Here is a 15,814-nt window from a genome sequence, read left to right as displayed (position 1 = left end):
TATAATTTCCATTATAGAACATTAACTGAACGCAAAACCGCAGTAAGGCTACAATGAATATGTAGATATTTTATCAATGTTGTGTTGTTAACTGGACGTGTGTGTGTGTGTGTGTGTGTGTGTGTGTGTGTGTGTGTGTGTGTGTGTGTTGTGTGTGTGTGTGTGTGTGTGTGTGTGTGTGTGTGTGTGTGTGTGTGTGTGTGTGTGTGTGTGCACGTGTGCAATGTCTATAGAAATACGTCAATATTTGGTGATTAGTAATGCAACAATATGTATAATTCTTTATGGATTATTTTGATCAGAGTTTTCGCTATTATTATTCCATAAATCGTCGCGTTTCTCTGTGGAGTCGCATTAAATCACTTGAGCGAGAAAATAGAAGTTTTCTTGTTTCAACTCGTGCAACTACAACCTGAGTTGTTGCAAGGAGGGTGTGAAAATCAAGTCTAAAAACTTATTCCCAACGATATCTGATATCTTGAAAGATAAATCTTGCTCATGCTGACAAAATGGGAATATAATCTTGCTCTCGACCTTTCACTGACACTTATGCCATTTATATTTTTCCTTTTACTTTTAAATGCATGTCAAAGCTTTGATACATTGTCTTGATGTATTTACGATAGAAACGCTCATTACATGGTGTGTGCAGAGTTATCTAAACGCTTGTTTGTTCACCCGAGATTCGAATAGTTTGAAGAGGAACCATCCAGAAAACATTTAAAAAAAAACACGAAATCGTATATTTGATACTCTGTATGATAATGAATCTTCATAATTCCTGAATAACCATTTCGCGGCTAACCCTAATATATGCTAAATAAGAAAGAAAATATGTCCGATGATATATGACATCATAATTGCATATGGGAAATCTGAGTTGAAAACTAGGCTGCCAAGCTGACATCCTTCTTTTTCAAGATGGATGCAAGGCAATCTGCAATTACAAATCGAGGCCGCATCGCTGGGACGAGGGAAAGTAATTTCTCTCCCAGTGAAATAACCAGAGAGCCGGGGATCTCCCGCTCGATGGTATACAGGTGAAGAAGGTGGGAAGGAGGAGGGCACCCGGAACGACCGCCCTCGTTCCTGGTGCCCCTTCACCAATACAAGAGAGAGAGACGAAAAGAGATAATGATAGACAGATGGAGAGAGAGAGAGAGAGAGAGAGAGAGAGAGAGAGAGAGAGAGAGAGAGAGAGAGAGAGAGAGAGAGAGAGAGAGAGAGAGAGAGAGAGAGAGATTGTTAGCGGCAGCTAACAAGCTGCACGGTGAAGAAAAGGACTACATGCAGATGAGATTCATAGCAGGACGCTATCAAAGAGAGGTTGGCAAAACGACATTACCAACATCGCTTTCAGTTCGCCCAGCAGTACGTGGAGAGCCCACGGGAAGCTCCATTGCTGGATGAAAGATAACAGGTGTAAATATCACTGATTTTTTATCTATTTGTTCATAAATTTAGTTCAAATTTAGATATAGCTATAGGTTTATATACGATAATGCTCTATACGTCATATTTGATGTTAGGATTACCTATCATTATTTATTTTTCCGATGTGACTGACGAAATATCTATGACACGGCGGGGGGTGGCCCTGTGACCTGTAATACGTAGGGGTGGCTTCTCATTCATGGTGTTGGTGACCTCGCCGAGATTCAATTTAGACTAATATTTTGAATTGTTAGAAGAAGCATTCTTCCCACCAGTACGCTGCTATACCTTGGCCCTTCCCAGAAACAACTATATTCGTGCAGGATAACTGCCCAATACACACGTCAACGGCACTTACGAAGTAGTTCGGTGACCCAAAATACACACACAAGTCCTTCCGCGGCCAAGCAAGGCACGTGACTCAAACCCGATGAAAAAATGTCCGGGCGAATATTGTCAATGTTTGGGAAACGGCTAATGAAAGAACCTCCCGAAAGCTAATAGGTCATGCTAAAAGGGAATGGAAAATATTACGGAGGAAACCGAGACCTCACGTAAGACAAAGTCACCTCTGTCACGAGGGTCAGACAAGGATTTGAAAATACGATAGGTTGTTCTTCTTATAAGTTTGATTGCCCCCACTATTGGACTTTTTTTTCTTCAATTATTGTTTTTACTTTTTACAAATAAACCGATAATAAAAATATCTTCGAAATTAATACGCATCCTACCAATTACTGTTTTGCCTTCAGTTAACATTCTAAATAATAACATAGCATACTTCCTGTGTATTGAATCAACGTTTGGTTCTGACGAAAATACAAGTTTTATTAATTCAAAAACATACCAGGATAATATATTAAGACTTTGATTTTGTGACAAAACATAACTATGCCATACTAATCTACACCTACGCATATACTGTAAACGGAGGTGCATCGATAAACAGAAGGAAATAAAAATAGATGATAAATATAAGTAGAGCGGGAGATGAAGTTCCCATTCCCTCAGAATGCACAAGATTATCTTTTTTTTTTCAAGATACCAGAGTATTGGGAGTAAGTGCTAAGACTTGGTATTCACCCTCATTGGAACCACCCAACTTAGTAGTTGCTCGAGTTGAAACAAGCAAACGTGTATTCTCTCACTAGGCTGTTTCGAACGTGGATTCGACTCCTCAGTGAAACGCCAAGACTTATTGAATGATAGTAGCGAAAATTAAAATCAGATTTCAGCACAAGATAAAGGGCATTCAAGATTAACCGAAATGAATTATGCGTTACACACACACACACACACTGTACAGTGCAGCAGACGGAACCGGCGCCCTCACCTCGCTCCCCCATGCTTCCTCCAGCTGGTTCTATCGCTTCATCCAGCTGGAAAGGTCACTACTTATACCAAGGATAACCTAGGCCTCAGAGAGTTCGTCGCCAGCGACCAGCGTGGTAAGGTCAGTTTCGCCCTCGCCTCCCTCCAGGCGGGCTGCCCCGACATCCTGTGACCCCTCGCAGCACTTTTACCCGAAGCCAGGTCGTAGCGTGTGTTCACCCCTTTACGTGTGTTTTGAGTCCCTGTCAGCCACGCTGAGCAATGTACAGTGTGGCATGCAGGACCGGTGGCCTCACCTCGCTCCCCCCATGCCCCCTCCAGCTGCTTCTATCGCTTCCGGCAGCTGGAACGGTCACTACTTATACCGAGTCGGCGTTAGTCGACACAGGCTGGGCGAGGCTAAGCTTCGCATATCAGACTTACCCTACGCCTCAGGGAGTTCGTCGCCAGCGACCTGTGCGGTAAGGCCGGCTTCGCCCTCTCCCTCCGGGCAAGCTGGCCGCGACCCAGCATACAGCCATGTGTTCCTATACTGCGTGTGTCAACTCTTAGAAATAAAGAGTAAATGCCATATACCAGTATCAATACCCCTGCAAGCCATTGTACTAAGGTTGATAGCCTTTTACACACACACACACACGCTGATAAAGCATCTATATATTCAATGTAGCGTTCAGATAATGTTCTATAATTAAGACTTGTATTCTGTTTATATAATCAATGTTTAGTGACGAAAAAAAACTAGTCACTTCATTAGTTCGGTTAGCCGCTACTAGATGGGGTAACCGCGGCCCAGGAGAAGCATTTACAAAGGTATCAGCGATTTTACAAAGATTTTTATTTGATTTAGCTGCCATACATAGATGTTTAAAGAATGAAGCGATTTCATGTTTCAAGAAATATGCAGCTATAACTGAAAATTGTGTTGAAAAAAGGGGGAAATGCTGCCTCACCTCCTTTTTTTTTTTAACGGTAGGTTCATGTCTGAGCCGCCGTGGTCACAGCATGATACTTAATTGTAGTTTTCATGTTGTGATGCTCTTGGAGTGAGTACGTGGTAGGGTCCCCAGTTCCTTTCCACGGAGAGTGCCGGTGGTACCTTTTAGGTAATCATTCTCTCTATTTATCCGGGCTTGGGACCAGCACTGACTTGGGCTGGCTTGCCCAGCCAGTGGTTAGGTAGGCAATCGGGGTGAAGTTCCTTGCCCAAGGGAACAACGCGCCGGCCGGTGACTCGAACCCTCGAACCTCCTTAGTGTTGCCATTTCGATAAACAAACAATTCCAGGAAATCGCCCACTACTATATCCCACTACAAAATCAACGATAACTAATACTCCATGTTTTGTTATTACTTGCGTGAAGAACACGAAAGATCAAATGGCTTACATAGTTTCCAAAAATAGAATATTAATACACTTATTGGTCACTCATATCCTACCAATTACATTCTTTGTTACAACCTAGGGTTTTCGCCTCATTCATAAAAATACCATTTACGCTATGTTTACATCGAAGTGGCACATGTACAAAAGTGGGACCCACCAACTGTACATGTGTATTTATATCTGTCTGTGTGTGTTTGTGTGTGTGTGTGTGTGTTTGTGTGTGTGTGTGTGTGTGTGTGTGTGTGTGTGTGTGTGTGTGTGTGTGTGTGTGTGTGTGATTTTTATATTTGCTATATATATCATATTCATATTTAATAAATATGTATATATGAATGTATAAATAATATATATAGTATTTATACTTAATATGCATCGACATACATATGTGTGTATGTGTGTATATATAAATATATATACATATATATGAAAAGACCAACATGTTAATCAGATGCATCAGCCATTTTCCTAAACCCACTGAGGACACCTAACCTCACTCGCCACATGCTGGTCCTAAGCCCCAAAGAACAAGGGAAAAGTAACGTGGAGGAAGAACGCACACTCTTACCTCTCCGTCCCACAAGGAATTCCACCGGTCTAGGATGTTCTGTTCGTTGAGGCAGTAGCCCCCATTAGGAAGGACTCTCTTGTCTGAGTCACAATACAGGAGGAAGATGTAGTTGTAGGCTACTCGGATTCTCTCCTCTAATTCGTCCTGTGTGTGAGTGTGAACAGTCGTTGTTATTGGGAACGTCGCATGGTATTGTTGTGTTCATTGTTGTTCGTATTATAGCTGTGTTGTTGTCATTTTAACGTTTGTGTTGCTACTAGTATCAATGGTATATCATTATCAACATTGTTATTATCATTTTTATAACCACTGTTGTTAAATTGACCTTCAATGTTAACAATATTACTATCATCATTATTGCTGGTATTATTATCAATACTATCAGCCTTTACATCTTTATTGTTAATACTATTAGTTTCAACTGTGTTATGAAAGCTGTGATGGGTATGTAAATATTCTCCAGGTATGTTCATCAGTTAATAATGCAATATGTAGCCGTAGAGATCTTCCCTACAACCTCAAGGTGAAAGTAAGATCATATCAATATAATTATACTTCCATCACGAGGTCGTTATACTGTGGCTCCTTTACCGGCATGCAATCAACTGCTTTTGGATAGAATTCTTGCAAGTTTTTTTTTTTTTTAAACCCAGTTGCCCTCACTGTTTTATTTCGCTAGTTTCATATCAGTTTCTATCACAACACTTTTGATTTGCTGTTAATCAATTCTTATTAACATCTCAATGAAATAAAATCTGTCTTCAGCAAGAACCACAAATCTAATAATTACTACATTAACAGTTAACCATTTCTCCTCACAATCACATACGAACAACCGCTTTACACCAACAATCCTCCTCACAATCACATACGAACAACCCCTTTACACCAACAATCCTCCACACAATCACATACGAACAACCCCTTTACACCAACAATCCTCCTCACAATCACATACGAACAGCTTTACCCAAAAACCCTCCCCCAAACCCATCGAACAACCGTTTTTAACCCAACTCCTTCTCAAATCACATCAAACAACCGCTTTACCCAACAATCCTCCTCACAATCACAACGAACAACCGCTTTACACCAAAACCTCCTCAAAACACATACAAAACCGCTTTCCCAACAATCCTCCACCATACATCGAACAACCCCTTTAACCCCCCACATCCCCCACAAATCACATCGAAAAACCCCTTTCACCAAAAAATCCCCCCCAACAATCAATACAAACAACCCTTTACAACAAACAATCCCCTCAAAATCACATAAAAAACAACCCTTTACACAAAACACCCTCCTTACATCAAATACGAAAAACCCCCTTTTTCACCAAAAATCCTCCCCCAAAACACATAAACAACCCCCTTTCACCAAAACAATCCCCTCACAATCACATAGAAAAAACCCCTTTACCCCAAAACAACCTCCACACAATCACTACAACCCCGTTTTAAACACCAACAATCCTCCTCACAATCACGTACGAACACCCCATTACACCAACAATCCTCCCCCCAATCCATACGAAAACCCCCTTTACACCGCAATCCTCCACACAATCACATACGAAAAAACCCCCTTTTACACCAAATCCTCCCCAATCAAAACAAACCCCCAAATTACCCCAAACAATCCCCCTCACATCACACCGAACAACCCCTTTACCCCAACAACCCTCCACACAATCACTACGAACAACCCCTTTACACCAACAATCCTCCTCACAATCACATCGAAAACCCCTTTACACCAACAACCTCCTAAAATCCATACAAACCCCCTTTTTAAACCCCAAACAACCTCCTCAAAATCACAAAAAAACCCCTTTAAACCCCCAAAAATCCCCTCACAACAATACGAAAAACCCCCTTTACCCAAAAATCCTCCTCACAATCCTACGAACAACCCTTTTTTACCCCAAAAATCCTCCTCACAATCACATACGAACCCCCCTTTACACCACAATCCTCCACACATCACTACGAACAACCCTTTCACCAAATCCTCCTCACATAAAACGAAAAACCGCTTTAAACCAACAACCCCTCCTCAAAATCACATACGAAAAAACCCCCCTTTACCCAAAAATCTCCTCACAATCAATACGCCCCCAATTACACTAACATCCCCCACAACCACATAGAACCCCCTTTCACCAAATCCTCCTCACAATCACAAAACGAAAAACCCCTTTAAAAACCAAAATCCTCCCCCAAAATCACATACGAACACCCAAATTAACCAAAATCCTCCCAAAATCACTACGAAACCACTTCATACTTTCTTTCCCTTGTGACCGCCTTTCCCCCGAATTCCATACCTTCTGGAGGAAGTTTCCCCAGGCTCTTCTTCCTACAGCAGGGGGAAAATGCCTCGTTGGGGGTCCTTTGGGAAAGGGAAAACACATCCCTGTCAGGTGAGGGTCGTGACGTGCCCAGTGGTTTTTGCATATAGTTGCCTCTGCCGAGACACGAAAATTTTGGGGGGGTTTGGGTGGAAAGGTGATCATTGTTCAGTTAGATAGATAAAATATATATGTATTATAATGCACGAAACACAAAAAACAAAACAAAACAAAAAAACAAACAACACCACCATAAAAAACAAAATTGTAAATTATATATAATTATATAATATAATTTATATATATATATAAATATATATATTTATGAAAGTGTTGTGTGTGTGTGTGTGTGTTGGGGTTTGTGTTTTGGGTTTGTGTGTGGTGGTGTGGTGTGTGGGGTGTGTTGTGTGGGGTTTTTGGTGTGTGTGCAGCTCCCCACATTAGTGTGTTATGTTTTGCTTTTTCGTGTTTTATACGTTTTTAGACTGCCCAAAATATAATTAATCAACATAAAACACACAACAAACCATGATCGCAATCCTCCACTTGTCGGCCCAGCCCTGAAATCATAAAAAAAAAATTTTGAGTAAAAACTATGAAAAGCAACAGCAAGCAGATTAAACGTTCTGCTCACTTGTATTTCTTGTTCTATCAGGTTTCCAACAAAAACCAAAATGATTTTTTTTCTGTAATATATTTGAATTCAAAGGTAAATAAATTGTCATTTGTATATGTTTGATAATAATCGGTGTTTGTATTGCCCGCAAAATCTGCAATTAATCTGCAAGAAAGTTACTATTGACTGTAAATATAGGTATATGTATTTAGTCAAGGAATTGAGTAAATGGCAAAGATTCCTTTCGATGAAGAATGAAACTACGTAAACAAATTTTGCATATCACAAGACGAGAAAACATGAACTGAACAAAATCGATGTCCAGCCTTACACAGATTTTTTTTTTTCTTTAAGAAATCGCAGCCGTGAATTTTGGCGATTGTAAATCTAAGGCAGGAGTTTATACCCTTACCTACAGCCCAGGCTCGAGTCCGACGCTCTTGTTGAAAAAAAAGAAAAAGAAAAAGAAAGAAAGAAAAAAGAAGGAAAGAAAGAAAGAAAGAAAGAAAGAAAGAAAAGAAAAAAAAAGAAAGAAAAAAAATTTATATATATAAAATTTTATATTAATATATATATATTTTATTTTAAATATATATAAAAAGCCAAGTAAATCAACAATTCAGTCCCATTAAAAAATAACAATAATACTAAAATAAAAATAATAACAATAATAATATTAACAAAATTTTACAGGATTACAAAGCATGACACATATTGCATGACCGTGTTGATACAACAATAGCTGATGAAAGCCATTAAAAAAAAATATATGCTGACTTAAATAGAACACTGATATTCTAAATTTCATCTTTGGGTCTGAAGAGATGGTGTGGAAGCTGCAATAAAGGGCAAGGAAGGTGCAATATGGTGCAAGAAGAGAAGGGCGAGCACACAGCAGCGGAGGCAAGTCAGGTCGAAGAGAGAGGGGGGAAAGAAAGAGAGATGAGAAAGAAAAGGGGGGAAAAGAGGAGAAGAGAGGGGAAAAGGAGAGAGAATGAAAAAAAGAAAAAAGAGAGAGGAATAAAAGGGAGAATAAAGAGGAAGAAAAATGAAAGAGAAAGAGAGAGAATGAAAGAGAGGGAGATGGAGGGAGAGGTAGAGAGAGAGAGGGGGGGGGGGAGAGAGACAGTTGAATTGCGCCATTTGTGTGTAAGCACAGGATTACAACAATTTTCAAATTTAGGAAATCGGTGCAGTTGATTTACATTAAACGTATCCAATTTCATTTTAAAAATCACTGCCTTGAAAATAAAAAACAAAATTTTAACATTTCCTATTAAAAAACGTGTTGATTAAACTTAATAAGCTTTCCAGGCAATTAACAAGGTTGCAAAGGACAACGCTGTCATATTTGGTTAATCTTCATAAAGTGTGAATTTCAACCACTAGATGTCTCTAATGGCCAAGATACAACTACACCGGCGCACTTCTGTAACTTTATCGAAAAGAATCTTTGCTCTGCACTTGCTATGTAATTCGTTTTGACTCGCTGCACAAACTGATTTTTTTCTCCTTCTTTATCTCTCGGCTCTCTACGCTCACACAGCTGTTCATACGAGAGAGAGGAGAGTCTAAAATCTGTCCTTTTATGTTGACTGAAATTTCGTTCCTGACGGCTAAAGGCATGTCCTGTCATACACCCTCATTGCATGTAATTTAATAATTCGTCAAAAAAATATTTTTTCCCGAGTAAAATACTTATCAAAAAAGCTTTTTTTTATAAATGATATCAATTTGATTATAATCAAACTGTTTGCACTCCTTAAAAGGGAAAAATTTTTGGGGGGGCAACGTTGGTACAGATGTATTTAGAGTTTGAAAAAGGTAAAATGCTAAAAGGAAATTTAAATCTGGGGAAAAAAAACGGGGTTTCAAAATATATATATGCAGAGTTTAAGGCTTTATATTTTTTTTAAAGAGCCCACCAGTTTTCACGCAAAAAGTTTTTATAATTATCATTCCAAAATTCATGTTTTCAATATTTATGGTTTTCAAGTCTACGATTTTCACAGATATCATTATTATAAAGATAATGATGATATCTGCTACTATCTCACTGTACAAATAATCGCTGTAGAACTAATTATGACTGTTTACTAATCACTGTTATTGATACCATCATTAATTTCTGTCACTAGTTGTGTTATATCAAAATAATTATCTTTAATAAAATGGCTAGAGTTATTATGAACTTACTAACATTTTAATCATTGTTTCATCACTATTACTTTTACGAGTTATATTACTATTTTTAAAACCCCTTTCTTTACGCCTCCTTAACTTCAAAACACAAAAATGAATCTTAACTTCAGCTGTCCCGCATTTCCTTGATACTGAATACCACATAAACTCCCCATTACTCATATATCCCCTTTGGTCTATCTTTAAACCTATGTTTAATCCATAACATCAAAATTCCTATTATCCTTCAAAGCCTCCGTCACATTGATTTTCTCTTACATGTATCACTGTACCGTGCAAGTAAAAACCAAATTTTACGTTAAGTGTCAACCAAAAAGTACTGTTTCGAGTCCACCCGACTTGCACTGAAATTTTCCCTCCGTGATTGGGGATGATTTTCACTAAAATCATCATTTAATTACACCGTCGCCAGAACGATAAACACGTGAATTATCGATAACTGGACCGCGTGAAATAACATATCGCCCTAATCCTCGTAAAGGTCATAAATTTATATACAAAAAAAAAAAGAAAAAAAATCTTACGAATGCATTTTTTCTGCTTCGTATGGTGGTAGGTTTCAATCACTGTGACTTCGCTATTACGAACTAACCCCTGTAATTGTGAAAAGCGTATAATTTCTGCTTATTTTATAAAACATCCTTAAAAATTTTTCCCCCCACCAGGGGAATAAAAAGATTTGAATGTAAAATTTTTTTCGAACGTAATCTGTGTGTTCCAACGAAAACTAAACTGAAACACCTGTGTGATTCGGCGCTGAATTTGGCGTCTTTTAGATACGAAGATAAACGATATATGACTCTGTCTCTGTTTCTCTCTCTCTCCTTTTCTCCTCTCTCTTTTCTCTCCTTTTCTCCCCCCTCTCTCTCTCTCCCTCTCTTCTCTTCCTCTGTCTTTCTCCTCTCTTCTCCCTCTCTCTTTTTCTTTCTCCTCTTCTCTCTCTCCTCTCTTCTCTCTCCTCTTTCCCTCCTTTTTTTCTCTCCCCTCTCTCTCTCCTCCCCTCTCTCCCCCTCCCTCCTTCTCCCGCTCCCCGCTTTTTCCCTCCTCTCCTCTCTCCTCTCTCTTTTCTCCCCCTCTCTTTTCCCCTCTCTCCCTCCCCTTTTCCTTTTTTGTCTCTCTCTCTTCTCCCTCTCGTCTTCTTTCTTTTCTCTCTTCTCTCTCTCCTCCTCTCCCCCCTCTCTCTCCTCCCCCCCTCTCTTCTCTCTTCTCTTCCTTTTTTTCTCTTCTCCTCCTTCTCTCTCTCTCTCTCTCTTCTTTCTCCCTCCCTCTTCTCTCTCTCTCTCCTCCTCTCCCCCTCTCTTCCCTTTTTTTTCCTCCTCTCTCTTTCCCCTCTCTCTTCCCCTCTCTCTTTCCCCCTCTCTCCCCCTCTCTCCTTCTTTTTTTCTTCTCTCTCTCTCTTCTTTTTTCTCTCTCTCTCTCTCCTCCTCCCCCCTCCCTCCTCCTTTCTCTCCTCTCCTCCTCTCTTCTCTCTCTCTCTCCTCTCCTCTCCCTCCTCTTTTTTTTAATTTTTTCTCCTCTCTCCCCCTCCTCTCATCCTCTCCTCCCCTCTCTCTCCTCTCCTCTTTTTCCTTTTTTTCCCCCCCTTTTCTCTCTCTCCCCTCTCTCCCTCTCTCTCCCTCTCTCTCTCTTTCTCTCTTCTCTCTCTCCTCTTTTTTTCTCTCTTTCTCTCTCTTCTCAGTCAGTGTTTGTCTCTCTCTCTCATCTCTCTCGTCCTCTCTCTTCCTCTCTCTCTCTCTCTCTCTCGTCCCTCCCTCCACTCGCTGAATCCATCTCTCCCTCTCCTCTCTCTCGCTCTCCTCCCCTCTCTCTCTCGCTCTCTCTCTCGCGTTATCTTTCTGTCTGATCTGTCTCTGTCTCTCTCTCTCTCTCTCTCACTCTCTCTCTCTTCCCTACTGTCCTGTCTTTCAGTGTTTTTCTGCTCTCTCTCTCTCTCTCCTCCCACTCATCTCTCTCTCTCTCTCTCTCTCTCGCTCCACTTCTCTCTCATCTCATCTCTCTCTCATCATCTCCGCTCCCCTCCTCCTCTCTCTTTCTCCATTCTTTCTCGCTCTCCCCTCTCTCCCTCTCTACTTTCTCTCTCTCCCCTCTCCTCTCTGTCTTTTTCAGTGTTTCTCTCTCTCGTCCTCCTCTCGTCTCTCTCGTCACTCTCTCTCATCTTCTCTCCTCTCTCGTCTCTCTCTCTCTCTCTCTCTCGTAGTCTCGCGCCACACTCTTCTCTCTCTCTTTCTCTCCCTCTTTTTCTCTCTCTCTCTCTCTCTCTCAGTCAGTGTTTGTCTCTCTCTCTCTCTCTCTCTCTTCTCTCTCTCTCTCTCTTCTTCTTTCCTTTCAGTGGGTTGTCTCTCCTCTCTCTCTTCTCTCTCTCCTCTCTTCACCTCTCCCTCTCTCTCTCACTCTCCTCTCTCCTCTCTTCTCTACTCGCTCTTCTCTCTCTCTCTCTTTCTGTCTGTAATGTCCCTGTCTGTCTGTCCTCTCTCTCTCTCTCTCTCTCCAACCACTCTCTCCAACCCACAGAAAAAAACCAAACTCAACATCTCTCACACTCTCCTCCTCTCATCTCCTCTCTCTCTCTCTCTCTCTCTTCTCTCTCTCTTCTGTCTGTCCTTTCAGTGTTTCCTCTCTCTCTCCTCCTCTCTCATCCTCCGCCCGGCTCTCCTCTTCTCATCCACTTCTCCTGTCCCTTCCGTCTCCTCCTCTCCTCTCTCTCGCTCGTCTCTCTTCTCATCTCTCTCTCTCATCTCTCTCTCAGTCACTCTCTCTCTCCTCTTTCTTCTCTCTTTTCTCCTCTCTCTCTTCCTCTCTCTTCCCTCTCCCCTCCTCTCTCCCTCTCTCTCTCTCTCTTTCCTTCTCTCGCTCTCTCTCTCCTCTCTCTCGTTCTCTCTTCATCTCTCTCTCTCTCTCCTCTCTCTCTGTCCTTTTCTGTCTCTCTCTCCCCTCTCTCTCTCTCTCTCTCTCTCTCTCTCTCTCTCTCTCTCTCTCTCTCTCCCTCCCTCTCTCTCTCTCTCTCTCTCTCTCCTCTCAGTCTATCTAAGAGGAGAGGAGAGCGAGGACGAGGCACAGTACAGACTACGGCATAGGGCGTTGAATACCCAGACACGCAGCTCTGCATTTCCTGTTTTAGTGCATGTGGATGGCACGGACACAATTTAGATTTTAAACTTGAAGCTTGTGCAGCACTATAATTCTGGTATCTTTGTTATCCCGGGAAAAAAATGAAGAAAGATTATAAATGTTCCTGGATATAGATTCTTTGGTAACCATAGAAATCCATGATCAAACCGGTACTGCTATTCCGCTATCTAATGGTTTTATGAGTAGTTTTGACATTATGAGACTATATTAACAGTGCGAAGGGATTCTGTCCTTATTTTCTAACACAACTTTTCAACATTTCAAATTTTACATCGAGTTGTTTATCTCTCCCCCGCCATGCAACCCCCCCCCCCCCCCCCAGGGACAAGGATGGCTTTTTTCAGTGATTTGCTCAGCACCGTTAACACTTGTAGGCCTAATTTCTGCATCGCCGTGGATGACTTTAACTCTAGAATCGGCACACTTGACACAGCCAGTGTGGTTCCGCGCCTGTAGGGGAGTGGAAATTTATTAACAAGGTGACTAACGCGCTCGGGAAACATTTTATATCATACCTGAGCGATGCAGGTGAATGTGTTGTCAACTGCAGGGTGAGTCCACATCTAGGTGATTGGACAACCGTGCCTGTTGCCAACAAGGGGAGGGACTTCAGTCGTTGATTACTTCACATGTAATTACACAAGCATTGGATAGTTTTCCTGGAGGAAGCGGATCTGGTAGGATTAGTGCCGTCAACTGGTCACGTAGATGGACATGCAACTGTGTCTGCAAAAGTTGACATTTCTGACTCTCATAACTCGATAAACAGTAAGAAACATTATAAGGCCATTTCAAATGATCTCCCTTTAAACAGAGAAACTACCGGGATATATCGATGCAGAGAGGTAATTGCTAAGCTCCTGCAAGACAATGCTTTCATTATTAAAGTGACGAGAGGCTGAACATGTCGAATTTAGCCAAGGACCAATAGACAACAATTACGAAACTGTTCTTGAAAACATATGGTGACATTATGGATGATATATGAAACCTGTTCATTTACCCGTCAAGGAAAATGTGAAATGCTGGAGGAAAACGAAACCCTGGTGGAACTAGGAACTAAATGACTTACGGAAGCTGGCGAGAAACTGAATGACTTACGGAAACTGGTGAGAAACTGAATGACTTATGGAAACTGGCAAGAAACTGAATGACTTATGGAAACTGGCAAGAAACTGAATGACTTATGGAAACTGGATGAGAAAAAAAGTCTTTCGTGAGAGCGAAAGGTGAAAACCAACACCTTAGTGAAAAAAATAAAAATTAAAAATCACTTTATAAACAGTCGCTCTTTATTTGATAAAAAAACTAAAAAGTTTCAGAAAGAAAATCAATGCTAACTCTAGAAATTGGCAAGTCATTATAGACAATGTAAGTAATACTAAGTTTGGGAAGAAATAAATAAATTAAAGCCTATAACCCAATGTAAAATTCCAACGGAAGTATTTAACGAGACCGGAGACATCGTAACTGATCCAAAATATATGATAAAAAAAAATAGAAAAGTGACTGAAAAACTATACTTCTCTGCTCCTACTATGAGTGAAACTGGCTATTTTAACTGCGAATTTCACAATATTATTAAGACTTTCCTCGGCGAATTAGAAACAAATCCTCACTTACATTCACTCGAAAAGGTTTTTAATGGAAAGATGTTTCGAAAAAGTTGACAAAGTGATAAAGAATTCTAAATGTAGCGGTGAATAGTGATCTAGATCCACTCCCAAATAAAAATTTTAAAGATCCAATATCCACTATACTCCATTTGATAAATATTTTGAACTGGGCATTTCTCTGTCAACTTTTCGGAAGGCAACTGCCAATCCTATAGCTAAAGGGACAGACAAAGGATCAGAGAGTGCTACTGAATTACCGTGGGATTTCACTGCACTCCTGCGCTGAGAGACTGTACTCGGCTGTCTTAACAAACTGAAAAAAAAATATCTAGAAGGCAATTTATATACTAGTTGAAGAGCAAGATGGATTCAGAAAAGGACGTAGCAACATAGAACATATTTTTACCCTGACGAAGGGAAGGGAGGAAATGCATTTTGCTGATTTATTGATTTCCAGAAGGCTTTTGACAGGGTAGATAGGTTCCGTCTATATCTCAGTCTTTTGAACATTGGAACAGCAGGCAAATTCTACCGGGCCATCATATCATACTATCATAACACCACATGTCGCGTCAGAGTAAACGGGTACCTTACAGATTCCTTTGCAAATAACAGTGGAGTGAGACAGGGAGGTCTTTTAAATCCAACCTTGTTCAACAGCTTTCTGAATTGTTTAGCTAAAGAGATTAAAATAAGTAACGTGGGAATTAAATTCGGAGATCAGTTACTGTCGATCCTATCATATGCTTGTGATATTGTGATCTTTGCGGAGAACGAAAGTGACCTTCAGAAGCTCCTCGATGTAATACATAGTTGGTGTACGAAGTGGAGGCTAGATGTTATTAATGATAAGACACATATAATGGAGGGAAGCCTCGTAAAGGCAAAAGCAAAGTATAGTTTCGGTATGGATCGCCAACAGAACGAAAGCCGATCTTAAAGTACACTTCCATGAACAAATATTTAGGAGTTGTCCTTGACGTCCATTCGAATTTCTGAAGACTGGCAGATGACTTAGCAGATCGCTTATCCAGAGCTCTAGGATCACTGCTCGCAAAAAAAAATCATATTAATAACTGTATGGGGTGCAAAACATTTTTTTTTAAATGTTGCGACGCTTGCATCACCAAAGTGTCTGATTAGGGCGCGGGAGTGTGGGGGTTTGGGCTCATACCCA

General features: G+C 40.6%; 1 protein-coding gene across 1 annotated transcript in view; it reads right to left on the bottom strand.

Annotated features, from left to right (window-relative positions):
- LOC119578631 overlaps positions 1-5,318 on the bottom strand; it is a 10,538-nt gene extending 5,220 nt beyond the window's left edge. Inside the window, exons 1-2 of the mRNA XM_037926193.1 lie at positions 5,277-5,318; positions 4,719-4,865 (exon numbers count right to left, since the gene is read on the bottom strand). Coding sequence (XP_037782121.1) covers positions 4,719-4,865; positions 5,277-5,318 — 189 coding nt within the window. The remainder of the gene's footprint in view (positions 1-4,718; positions 4,866-5,276) is intronic.
- Between the last annotated feature and the right edge of the window lie 10,496 nt (positions 5,319-15,814).

The sequence above is a fragment of the Penaeus monodon genome, chromosome 11, assembly GCF_015228065.2.
Source record: "Penaeus monodon isolate SGIC_2016 chromosome 11, NSTDA_Pmon_1, whole genome shotgun sequence".
Lineage (NCBI taxonomy): Eukaryota > Metazoa > Arthropoda > Malacostraca > Decapoda > Penaeidae > Penaeus > Penaeus monodon.
This window is presented reverse-complemented; position numbering and strand designations above follow the sequence as displayed.